General features: G+C 45.2%; 1 protein-coding gene across 1 annotated transcript in view; it reads right to left on the reverse strand.

The window, feature by feature from the left end:
- The window catches only part of GALNT12 (polypeptide N-acetylgalactosaminyltransferase 12), an 86,455-nt gene extending 73,225 nt beyond the window's left edge, over positions 1 to 13,230 (reverse strand). Inside the window, exon 1 of the mRNA XM_024195107.3 lies at positions 12,726 to 13,230. Within this exon, the coding sequence (XP_024050875.1) occupies positions 12,726 to 13,114 (389 nt within the window). The 5' untranslated portion in view covers positions 13,115 to 13,230. The remainder of the gene's footprint in view (positions 1 to 12,725) is intronic.
- Positions 13,231 to 13,634: the final 404 nt, after the last annotated feature.

The raw sequence follows: 13,634 nt of genomic DNA on the forward strand, positions 1-13,634 counted from the left end.
ATTCCTAAAGTGGTCACAGATTTCCACATGCATCGATCACACTCTGCTCCTGACGTACCACCCCGAGATCCACACCCTTCTTTGGGAGACCCATCTATACACTCTAGATGTGAACAGGGCTCTCTACAAACAGCTTTGTTCTCTCCAAATAAAAGTAAAGTCCACTAGACCAGGGGTCTCAAACTCAATTTACCTTAGGGCCAGTGCCAGTCCTCAAATCTTCCCAGCGGGCCAATAATGTCACTGAAGATGGTGTTCAGAAAAGAAAACATTTATATTGTATTTTTTATTTCAAATTTCTTAGAAATAATAAAACTGGCATACAACTTTATACAATTCTTCGCCTGCCAGAGAGTTTTTAGTGTTTGCCAGACACCAGGTAATGCTTCAGTTCTGTCAGTTTGTTGATGTTTGGCCTCAGTGACTGAGCAGTTGAAACCTTCAGGATTGCAGCAAGGTGTGCATCAAATAGTTGTGTTCGGTATTTTGACTTGTTTATATTCATTGTGGAAAAAAGTGACGCTACATTCATGGCTGACTCTGCCCGGCAACTAATGATGCTGCCTCCATGGCTGACTGCTCAGTGACTAGTGATGGTATCTCTGTCCCTCTCCCCCAGCCAATGAGAGCTGTGGGGCGTGGCGGCGCCTGCAGCAGACAGAGCCAGCCACGTGGCTGCATGTGTCTCTCCTCCGCAGGCCGCAGTGAGGAGGTTCTTAGGTGGCAGATGGCCCGCAGGCCGGGACTTTGAGACCCTTGCACTAGAGTCTGTAGTTTATGGAGAAAACAGCAAAGGAGATGCAATATCTACCCAGAATAGTCAGAAAATGGAGAAGATCATGTATGGAAACTTATTACAACATAGTTTAAATGCCCATACCTGCAAAGATTAGTGCTCACTCAAGTAGGACTACAGCTCTTTCCATAGTCTGTCTGAGGCCCTATCAACTTCAGAGCAACTTGCACAGGTCTAACTACATTGATTGTAATTACACTGATACAAACGCCTAATGCATATACATTGCATAGATGTAAAATGAGGCTTACAGTAGTGCAGTTTACTTAAGTGTGTTACTATATTAAGCAATCCATGTAGGGGTAACTACATGAATGAAATAGGTATTCTATTCTATATGGATTCTTATACCATGCTCATCACTGTGGTATCTGATCGCCTTCCAGTAGTGCATTAAGCAACATGACTACACAGCTGTCATGTGGCATTTGTTCTCTCATCTGCTCCCTGGGAGAGACATGTGTGCAATGGTATCTTGTTTTGGTAAGTTGTGGGTTTGATTGGTTTTTTTAACGGTACATGTTGCTTTGGTTTTTATGTTAGCGAAGGCAAAAATCAAAGCAATGCGCCTCACACTTGGAAGAGATGGTGGTGAAGTTTGTGGTGGTCCTTAGTTCCTCAGAAAGTTCAGTCCACAACCGTGGACCACTCCACAAGGAAGGTCTGTCCCCTACACAAAACACTGCAGAGTTTATTTATTTTCATTTATTTATTTTATTGCAGAATTCCACTGTGACAAAGAAGAGTAGTTGTCAACCATGGTCTGCATCCCAGAGCTTCAGGCAGTTTTTTAAATATCCAGGACCCAAGCCATGAACTGAGACCTTAAACTTGATTCAATATTCTATGGGAGAGCTAAGGGCAGGTTCGATGTACTCATGGTAGCCTGTATGGCTGAGGAGATGCACTTCAGAATTCTGTACCAGCTGTAATTTCGTAAGTGCCAAAGACATTCTGCCTAGGTATAATGCATTGCTGTAGTCCATTTGAGAATTGAAGGTGCAAATAACTGATGCCAGATCCTCATCTGCCAGGATGGGATGGAGTCTTCTAACAACCAGAGATGACAAATGCATTACTCACAGATGCTGCTATGAGAACTTAGCATCAACAAAGAATCAGCTCAATGTGTTGCTGCAGTCATATAAGAGGACACAATATATTAGGATGGATATGGAATGAGACAGCAAGTAATACAATAAAATAAATAATAATAATGCCACTATATAAATCAGTGGGCAGTACTGGTCACCCCATCTCAAAAAGCGTGTTTCAGAACTACTGGTGGTTCAGAGAAGGACAAAGAAAATAATTAGGGGTGTGGAAAAATGCTTATATGAAAAGTCTGAAAAGCTAGATTATTTATCTTAGAAAGGAGACAACTAGCAGAGATAAGAGTATATGGTACAGAGAAGGTAGATTGGGAGCTTCTATTTACCTTGATTTATAATACAAGAACAAGGGGACATTTGGTGCAGCTAAAAAGTGGAAAATTCAAAACGGATAAAAGGAAATACTTTTTTTTTAATACAACATGTAATTACACTGTGGAACTCATTGCTACAAGATGCAATTGAGGACAAAAACACAGCAATATTCAATATGGGACTGAATATTTAGGAACAAGATAAGTTAAAGAACAGGATAACAAGAATATCCACAGTTATAACAGTTAATGCTAACAAATTTTGGAAGAAGTATTAAACTTCACATTTCAGGGCTGAAATCAGTTTCTAACTACTAGAGAGTGAGAGCTTTATGCATATTCCTCGGAAGCATATAGTGCTGGCTCCTGTCAGAGACAGGATATTGAATTGAATAAAGCATGGTGTGATCTGCTACGTAAATTCGTATGCAAATACCAACAATGCAGTCCTTTAATACAAGCAATTATATTTTCTTCAAGATGAAGAATAGTCCCCCTCCATCCCAAGAGTACATTAAGAAAAAGTATTGCTACTTAATGGTGATGCAGGACTTTGTGGATATTGTGGGAGGTTCATATCATCCTAATCCATTTTGTATAATGTTTGTGAAAAGCAAGGTGAAGTTTTCAATGAATAGTGCTGAAGCTACTTAACTGGCCGCAGCCTACACACTATTGGACAGACAAGCAGTTGCAGCTAGGGCTGCATGAATTGCCTGGTAAGTATATGGCACAGATTAGAAGTATTCTGTACACACTCTTCCAAAACTGGGGATTGAAAATTGTATACAAAGCAGTTCTTCTCTTGTCCTTCCATTGCAGACATAGGTTTTTCCAGTGTTAGGCACATGACAGGGTCTGTGGCCCTGGTGTATCTTTCATGGTGTATCATGTGTCTGGGTCACTGGAATAGCCCCAATTCCACATATGGACCTTTGACCTGCCAACTCTTGTCAGAGGCAATTTAAACATTTCCAGGTTGATCAATCCTCTTCTGTGCCTGCAGAAAGGAATTCGACAATGCCAATGTGAATTTTGATATCCGCATTGAGTAATTTTAGCTGTTCGCATCACATTTCCAACTGGGCAGCCATCAGTGATTTTTTTTAAGTGGTTCCATTGCAGCTAGGAAACTTTTCCAAGATTTCAGGCATCTCACTGCCAGCATGCAGCCATTCAACAGATGTCTGGTATCTTTGGCTTGTCATAATCGTTCCATTTTGCTTTTGACCAATCTCCTGATATCTGGTGGATCAATTCCAGCAAGCACATAAAAGTTGTTCACATTTGATGGTTTGACACTCTGCAATATAGCAGCAGCCATCATTCAGAACATGATCCAGCTTTTTTTGCATGAGACAATCTTTCCCACACTGGACATGCGTATTTGGCCATTGAACAGCAAAGTGCAAGTGCAGAGGCTCTTAGTGTTGCTGGGTTGACTCCCCATTTTGAATTTGCAAGCTTTTTGTGTGTGCTATTCTGCGTGCTAACTTTGCCTTTTATCTTCTCCATGCGTGCCTTGAAGAAAAGAAAATGGTCTAGTGTCACTCTAAGGTAGACAGGATTCCAGCAGTGGGGAAGTGATACCCTATTCCAGATGATGTTGAGTTGTCTATTGGCCTCACAATTATGAAAATAGAAGAGACTCACTTGTATTTTGTCTGGACTGGCACGCAATTGGTTCTTGATGTAATAAGAACGTAAGAATGGCCATACTGGGTCAGACCATAGATCCATCAAGCCCAGTATCCTGTCCTCTGACAGTGGCCAATGGCAGGTACACAAAGGGAATGAACAGACAGGTTATCATCAAGTGATCCATGCCCTGTCACCCAATCCCAGCTTCTGGCAAATGCTAGGGACACCATTCCTGCCCATCCTGGCTAATAGCCATTGATGGACCTATCTTCCATGAATCTAGCTCCCTTTTGAACCCTGTTATAGTATTCGTCTTCACAGCACCCTCTGGCAAGGAGTTCCAGAGGTTTACAGTGCGTTGCATGAAAAAATACTTTCTTGTGTTTGTTTTAAACCTGCTACCTATTAATTTCATTTGGTGGCCCCTTGTTCTTGTATTATGAGAAGGAGTAAATAACACTTCCTTATTTACTTTCTCTATACCACTCATGATTTTAGACCTCTGTCATATCCCCCACAATCGCCTCTTTTCCAAGCTGAAAAGTCCCAGTCTTATTAATCTCGCCTCAGACGGAAGCCGTTCTATATCCCTAATTATTTTTGTTGCCCTTTTCTGAACCTTTTCCAATTCCAATATAACTTTTTGAGATGGGGCGACCACATCTGCATGCAGTATTCAAGGTGTGGGCGTACGATGGATTTATATAGAGGCAATATGATATTTTCTGTCTTAAACTGAAAGCCTAGACAGCCCCGATGTTAGCATAGCTTCAATCTAGGCAAAATCCTTGGCTTGGGCACTGACACGTAGGTCATCAGCTTAGATAAAATTTCTTGTGCCGAGATGGATCAGGTAGTCATTTGTGTAGATGTTGAAAAGTATTGGCGAGAGTACGCTCCCTTGCGGTAGGCCGTTTTTCTGGTGCTGCCATTGGCTCCGCTTCTTGCATAGTTCAACATAAAAACGTCAGTTCTCTAATAGAGGTTATATCAGCCATATGAGGTGATGATCTTTCATCATGTTGTATATTTTAGTGAGGAGCCATTGGTGATTCATTGTGTCATATGCTGCTGATAGGTCAACAAACAAGGCATCTACTACCATACCTTTTTCAAGGCCATCTTCGATGTATTGAGTGATATTCAGCACATGACCAGTGCATGACTTGCCTGGGTGGAATCCAGCTTGCTCTGGGATTAGGTGCTTGTCAATGAATGATGACAGGCAATTTAAGATGAGATGCTCATACAGTTGGTAGAGGTGGCATAGTATTGATATAGGCCTGAAGTTCTTCAGCTGTGTTATGTCCTTCATCGATCATACAGAGCAGTAACATGACTCTTCACATGCTATAATGCACCTATTTCTTATGTTGTTAAAATGTCTTTATTAATCATGAATAGAGAAAACAGTGTGATGAGGAAGGTTGCGGAGAGTTATTATGCAATTAATATATTCTGTTTTTCAGTTGGTGGGATTGTAACTATGGAACTAAATTGTATTTTTGGGGGAAGTGAACTGATGCTGTAAGATCAGTATCATAGAAATATGTGGATCATTTGCTTTAAAAAAAAAATTACATACAATCAAGCTTACATGCCCCTCTAAGTATAGAAGCAGTGGCAATATTAATATTCACATACAATGCAACTTTTTAAGGTAAGCTATTTCTTTTTCATCATCTTGCTGAGGATGATTGTGAGAGAACAGAAGGATAGAGGTAGTCCAATAAGGACTATTGTCCAGACTGAGGATATATTAAATTAATTAAATTAAATTAATTTAGTACTGGTCAGGCAGAGCAGAGACCAGATGATGGGTTAGAGCAACAGTCTATTTCTCTTACCCTTTCAAAAAAATATTATTTACCTCACTGTACTCTGTACTCTCTCCTTATATATTCCTGAATCATTTTCTTGTCTACCTGTAGTAATGTGTCCTGTCATGCCAAAGTCTTTGTACACTCTTGTCCAGCCTTTTAAAGGTGACCCTCACTTTATGTTCCTCAGACCAATATGTTCTGCCTGAATCCCTACTCACATTTCTGAGCGTTTACATGAATAGCTTTTTTTGCTATTGCTTTTTTTTGCTTTTTCTTTCCTGAACTGATTTAAGTTAAACCGGTGCAAACCCCTGAATGCACACAATCTTTGTTTTTAAAAAAGTGTCTTATTTCAGTTTAACTTGGGTCGATTAGGAACTGGTTTAAAGGTAAACCTAAATAAGCCACTCAAACTGAAATAAGTGTCAACACAGGGGTTTGCACTGGTTTAACTAAAAAGATTTAAAATCACAGCTGGTGCCATAGGTGCCAACTCCGTGGGTGCTCCGGGGCTGGAGCACCCACGGGGAAAAATTGGTGGGTGCTCTGCACCCACCGGTAGCTCCTTGCCCCACCCCCGAGCTCACCTCCACCTCTGCCTCCTCCCCTGAGCGCACCGCTTCTCCCCCTAGCTCCAGCGCTTGCCACCGCGAAACAGCTGTTTCGCGGTGGCAAGCACTGGGACGGAGGGGGGAGCAGGGTGAATGCGGCGTACTTGGGGAAGAGGCGGGGCCGGGGTGGGGATTTGGAGAAGGAGTCCAATAGGGCCAGGGCAGGGGCGGAGTTGGAGTGGGGACTTTGGGGAAGGTGTTGGAATGGGGGTGGGGCAGGAGTGGAGTTGGGGCAGGGCCGGGGGCGCGAGCACCCACTGTTGCTGGTAAAAGTTGGTGCCTATGGCTGGTGCAACTTTCTCATGTAGATGAGTCATGAAATAAAGGAGGAAGCAAAGGGAATGAATGAATAAAGAGGTAATAAAAATGGGGATGGGGGAGAAGAAAAGGGGGTCAGAGTGGGAGAGACTGTGCTCACAGGGCTGAATTCTCCAGTGATGTATGTGCTCTACTGAGCCAGTTTACAACAGCAGAGAATTTGGACCATGGCTCCCTGCCAACACAGCTCCAGCAAAAGTCTCTGTGTGAGAATGGCCCCCTTGCTTCTGCCCCATCAGAGCTCTGCTGGAATGGTGGTGGTGGGAGGCCCATGCCCAGGCAGCTTTTACCAGCTGTGCAGTATTCAAAGAGGGGTGGGAGCTGAGGAGCAGCCGCAGCCCCGGGCACCAGCAGCAGAAGGAGGTGGGGGAGCACCACAGTTGCCCACTGGATGGCACCAGCCAGAGCAGCAGCCACCCCACACTGCCCAGCTCCGGCTTCCTGTCTCTGACCTGGCCAGGGGGCAGGGCCTCGGTGGGGGGAGAAGAGGAGGAGGTACGGGAAGTGTGGAACTGCCCCCCAGGACTGCCCCGCTCTGGTTAAGACCGATGTTCCTCCAACTCCACCCCTGGGCTCTGGGCTTTTGCCCCATGGGACACCAGGGCTCACAGTCCCCTCTGAAACCAGCTTGTGCCCCCCCCCAGAGGGCTGCGAACCCCCAGTTGAGAACTTCTGTTTTAGACAAAAACATCCAATCTTGATTTTAAAATTGCCATGCAGTAATTTATAGACTGTAATCAAGACACCCCTTAACCTTCTTTTTGTTATATTAAATAGATTGAGCTCCTTGAGTCTATCTTCATACGGCATATTTTCTAATCCTTTAATCATTCCTGTGGCTCTTCTCTCAACCCTCTCCAACTGATCAGCATCCTTTTTGAACTGTGGACACCAGAACTGAACACAATATTCCAGCAGCAATTGCACCAGTGCCAAAAACAGAAGTAAAATATTCTCTCTGCTCCTACTCGAGATTACCTGTTTATGCATCCAAGAATCACAATGGCCCTTTTGACCACAACATTGCACTGGGAGCTGACTTTCAGCTGATTATCTATCATGACCCCCAATCTTTTTCAGAGTCCCTGCTTGCCAGGATAGAGTTGCCCATCCTCGAAGTATGGCCTACATTCTTTGTTTTTATATTATATATACACACATACACACACACACACACTTTTGCACTTAGCAGTATTAAAACACGTATTATTTGCTTGTGCCCAGTTTACCAAGCAATCCAGATCACTCTGTATCAATGACCAGTCTCCTTCATTATTTACCACTTCACCAATTTGTACATTATCTGCAAACTTTATCAGTGATGATCTTATGTATACTTCCAGGTAAATGCTAAAACCATTAAATAGTGTAGGCAAAGAACCAATCCCTGTGGGACCACACTAAAAACAAACACACTCGATGCTGATTTCTCATTTACAATTACATTGAGGCCTATCAGCTAGCCAATTTTTAATCCATTTAATGTGTACTATGTTTATTTCATATCATTCTGTTTTGTTTTAATCAAAATGTTATGTGGTACTAAGGAAAACTCCTTACAGAAGTTTAAGTATATTACATCAACACTATTATTTTTATCAATTAAACTCATAATCTCATCAAGAAAAGATATCAAGTTAGTTTCCATAAAATCATGTTGATTGGCATCAATTATATTATGTTCCTTTAATTCTTTAATACACCTCTACCTCGATATAACGCTGTCCTCGAGAGCCAAAGAAATCTTACCGCGTTATAGGTGAAACCGCATTATATCGAACTTGCTTTGATCCGCTGGAGTGTGCAGCCCCGCCCGCTCCTGGAGCACTGCTTTACCGCGTTATATCAGAATTTGTGTTATATCGGATTGCGTTACATCAGGGTAGAGATGTAATTGAGTCCCACATCAACCACTCCATTATCTTGCCCGAAATCAATGTCAGGCTGACAGACCTATAATTACCCATGTCATCCCATTTCCCCTTTTTAAATATTGCACAGCTTTAGTTTTCCTCCAGTGTTCTGGAACTTCTCCAAAAGTTCCAAGACTTATTGACATCAACATTAACAGTCCAGCAAGCTCCTCAGCCAGCTCTTTTAAAACTCTTGGATAAAAGTTATCTGGACTTGCTGACTTAAAAATGTGTTGCTCATATGATGAGACTATATCATCTATTTCTCCCCAAATACAGAACAGAAATATTTATTGAAGGCTTCTTACTTTTCTGCATTATTATTGATAATTCTATCATTTCCAGCTAATATTGGACCAATACCGTTGTTAAGATTCATTTTGTTCCTAATGTACTTTAAAAAATCCTTATTATCCTTAACTCTGCAGACCACAGATTTTTCCTTGTGTTTCTTTGCTTCCCTTTTAATTTTTCTACAATTCCCAGGTTCCGATTTATATTTACTAGTATACACTTCCCCTTTCTTCCATATATATATTATTTATTGTCGATAGCTGCCTTTACTTCCCCTCTAAACCAGGTTGGTTTAGTCTGGATTGTGGCTTTGGGGGCGTCTAGTAAAGTGTTCTTAAACAAATCCTAATTATCATTCACATTTTTCCGATTAAATTCTTCCTCTCAGCTGATTTGGCTCATAATTATTTTCAACTTTGTGAAATTGGCCCTTTTAAAGCACCAAGTGTATATATTAGTGGTCTAGACTTTATTCTGTTTGCACACTATAAATGTGATCAAGCAACGTTCACTTGTACTTAAGGTACAATTAATTTTTTGTTCTGTGATTGGTTCCTTTTTATCTGTCAACTCAGGTCTACTATAGGATTCCCCTATGTTGGATGCAACTCTTTTGGAGTTAGGAAATTGTCATCTATAATATTTAGAAATTCCAAGGATGTTTTAGTACCGGCAGCAGGAGATGTCCAGCATATGTCACTCCAATTGAAGTCACTCATGATCATGCAGCTTTTTTTCCTACAAATGATAGATAGATGCATAAAGAGGGGGCCATGCTGTTCCCTAGTGTGATTTGGTGGTCTGTAGCAAACACCAGCTAAACACTTGTGCTTTAGGTGGCTATGCCCTGCTTTGCCACCTGATTATGGGGTATTACATAATACAGTTGAACTGATCCTGAACCTTCTTTGCTTCCCAGAACGTTATCAGAGCCTGAACAATGGCCTCGGACCAGTCTGAGTTATTCGTATGATAGCCAACATTAAGGCGTGCCACTACAGTAAGAAAAACTTCACATAAGTGTTTAAAGATACGGTGGAAACAGCACACAAGTGAAATTCAAGGCCTGTGCAGCACTATTTGTAAAGTTAGGGCTGGTTTTAGAAAGCAGACTACTAGTCCATCATAACAGATTCTTGTGCACTGTGGGGCAGCAGTAGAAAAATTATGTGTGTTGTGAAGATTACTACATCAGCAGTCCCCACCCCCACTAGCACTGCACCAGTGGAGACTCTCAGTGTCAGACCGCATAGCTGTTAGTCTTGTTTTGTGTAAGGCTAAACCAAAACAGTGGTTGCAAGGTGGGTACCACTAGGAACATTTCTGTGTGTGGATACACAAGAGGGCCATATCTTATGCTCATGATAGAAGCTAATGGTAAGCGGCACTGGTTTGAACTTGAGAATATTTGTTCTTGGGCATAATTGCTCATATATGCTCCACTAAACAATATTTGTTTAAGGTGGATATTACATTGCTAGTGCAATCCAAGGAAACTGACCCTCACCCATCTCCATACGCACATTGCCAATATACTATTTCCATGTCTTTTAAACAAGCATACAAAATACAATAAGATGTCCAACAGTTTTAGGGTCATTCATTTTTAAACACTTTGAAAAATCATATGCAAAGTTACTACAGGGCAGGAAGTCTGTATATTAGTAAGGAATTGGCAATTAAACTCAACAGCTAACTTTGCTCAGAGAGCAGACTGCTGTCATCTAGTACCACTGTACTGGTAGACAGACTGTTTCTAGTCTACCCTACTAAATTAAGATTTAAAGACCAGTACCATGTACTGCACCAAGGAGCAAAAACAACAGTCTCAAGAAAGAGAACCCAGGGAACTACAGACCAGTCAGCCTCACTTCAGTCCCTGGAAAAATCATAGAGCAAGTCCTCAAGGAAACCATTTTGAAGCACTTGGAGGAGAGGAAGGTGATTAGGAACAGTCAACATGGATTCACCAAGGGCAAATCATGCCTGATCAATCTGATTGCCTTCTATGATGAGATAACTGGCTCTGTGGGTATGGAGAAAGCGGTGGACGTGATATATCCTGACTTTAGCAAAGCTTTTGATATGGTCTCCCACAGTATTCTTGCCAGCAAGTTAAAAAAGTATTGATTGGATGAATGGACTATAAGATGGATAGAAATCTGGCTAGATTATCGGGCTCAACGGGTAGCGATCAACGGTTCGATGTCTAGCTGACAGCCGGTATCAAGCGGAGTGCCCCAGGGGTCGGTCCTGGGACCAGTTTTGTTCAACATCTTTATTAATGATCTGGACGATGGGATAGATTGTACCCTCAGCAAGTTCGCAGATGACACTAAGTTGGGGGGAGAGATAGATACGTTGGAGGGTAGGGATAGGGTCCAGAGCAGGGGTTCCCAAACTTGGTTTGTGGCTTATTCAGGGTAAGCCCCTGGCGGGCCGCAAGACGCTTTGTTTACTTCAGCGTCCGCAGGTACGGCCGCTCGCAGCTCCCAGTGGTCGCGGTTTGCGGTTCCAGGCCAATGGGAGCTGCAGGAAGCAGTGGCCCGGCCTGTGCCCCTTCCTGCGGCTCCCATTGGCCGGGAACTGCGAACCGCGGCCACTGGGCGCTGTGTGGGGCCATACCTGCGGAAGCTCAGGTAAACAAAGCGTCTCGCGTCCCGCCTGGGACTTACCCTGAACAAGCCGCAAACCAAGTTTGGGACACCCTGGTCCAGAGTGACCTAGACCAATTGGAGGATTGGGCCAAAAGAAATCTGATGAGGTTCAACAAGGACAAGTGCAGAGTCCTGCACTTAGGGCGGAAGAACCCCATGCACCGCTATAGGCTGGGGACCGACTGGTTAAGCAGCAGGTCTGCAGAAAAGGACCTGGGGATTACAGTGGACGAGAAGCTGCATATGAGTCAGCAGTGTGCCCTTGTTGCCAAGAAGGTTAACGGCATATTGGGCTGCATTAGTAGGAGCATTGCCAGCAGACGGAGGGAAGTGATTATTCCCCTCTATTCAGCACTGGTGAGACCACATCTGGAGTATTGTGTCCAGTTCTGGTCCCCCCCACTACAGAAAGGATGTGCACAACTTGAAGAGAGTCCAGCAGAGGGTAAGTAAAGTTATCAGGGGGCTGGGACACATGACTTATGAGGAGAGGCTGAGGAAACTGGGCTTGTTTTGTCTGCAGAAGAGAAGAGTGAGGGGGGATTTGATAGCAGCCTTCAACTACCTGAAGGGGGGTTCCAAAGAGGATGGAGCTAGGGCCTGTTCTCAGTGGTGGCAGATGACAGAACAAGGAGCAATGGTCTCCGGTTGCTGTGGGGGAGGTCTAGGTTGGATATTAGGAAACACGATTTCACTAGGAGCTTGGTGAAGCACTGGAATGGGTTACCTAGGCAGATGGTGGAATCTCCATCCGTAGAGGTTTTTAAGGCCCACCTTGACAAAGCTCTGGCTGGGATGATTTAGCTGGTGTTGGTCCTGTTTTGAGCAGGGGGTTGGACTAGATGACCTCCTGCGGTCTCTTCCAACCCTAATCTTCTGTTTCTATAAATCTTAATTCCTGATGTGTTGGCTGTATATCTTTTAAACCACAAAATGGCACTTAATGCTCAGTTCAGTCGGTCACCAAGGGCAAATGAGGCGACTAAACAGTCTGCAGGGCCAAGATCCCTGGCAGGCCCAGGAGGGCTCACCGAGCTCAGCGGCACTTCTGCGGGATCTCTGGCCGCCTTTGTGCGGGGCGCGGAGTAGGAGTGGCTGGCTGCAGCGAGTGGGAGCCTGCGTGTGCAGAGGGCAGCCGCGCCCAGGAAAAGGGAACCCACCCCATGAGGGCGGCGGGGAAGCAGGCGGCACCTGAGCGCACAGAGTGAGTGCCGGGCAGGGCGCAGCGGGGGCGCCGGGTACTCACAGCGGGTTCCAGCGCTCGGGCAGGCGGCGGTGCAGGGAGATGCGGTCGCTCAGGTAGATGTTGATCTGGTGATGCCGGATACTCTCCTCTTGGCGGTTCTTCTCGGCCGGGCTCAGCTCCAGCCGCACAGCCTGGCCCAGCTCGCCCAGCGCCCCAGGCTCCAGGGGCGGCTTCTCGTACACGGGTCTCCGCAGGCGCTCGGGGTCCCCGGGCAGTGGCGGCTGGGGGGCCCCGCGGGCAGGACGCGCAGCATCGCTCTCCGGGGGGACGCGCCGCCACAGCAGGAAACCCAGTGCCGCCAGCAGCCCCAGGGCCAGCAATGCCCCTGCTCCCCGGGGGGCCCGGCCCCGCCTGCCCCACCACTTGCCGCGGCCGGCCAGCCCCACCATGCCCGCGCTGGGGGCGCTCCTGCCCGCGGGCGGCCTGGGAACTTTGCAAAGTTTCACAAACCTGGGAGCAGCACAACTACCCGAGAGCGGGCGCTAAAGCTCCCCCTCCAGGAAACCCTGCCGGATCCTCCGCCAGCGGCTCCTCCCTTCTCCCCGCCCCACTGCCAGCAAAACCTGGAGGGCAGAGCCGGACGGAGCAGCCTAGGGAAGCGTCAGCCCAGCAAGAGAAACCCAGCCCCCGCTGCCTACATTTAATAGGCTCGGAGTTCGTCCTGAACTCTTTCAAAGGGGAGCTGAGCGTTGCTGCGCTGCTCAGCTTGTACCGACTGCTGCAGAGGTCCAACTCCTAGCCATGCTCCCACGGCTGAAGAAGCCTCCCTTCCCCAAATACAAACAAATCACTGCTCGTTGACAGGAAAGCGTCCTCAGAGTGTAAATGTCAGGCAGGAAGGAGCTCAACACCTGAAGCATCTGCCCTTGATAGAGCTTCACAGTAACAGGAAGAGCTCCTAACAATACT

Source organism: Terrapene carolina, unplaced genomic scaffold (genome assembly GCF_002925995.2).
Source record: "Terrapene carolina triunguis isolate 2854851 unplaced genomic scaffold, T_m_triunguis-2.0 Scaffold613, whole genome shotgun sequence".
NCBI classification, from domain to species: domain Eukaryota; kingdom Metazoa; phylum Chordata; order Testudines; family Emydidae; genus Terrapene; species Terrapene triunguis.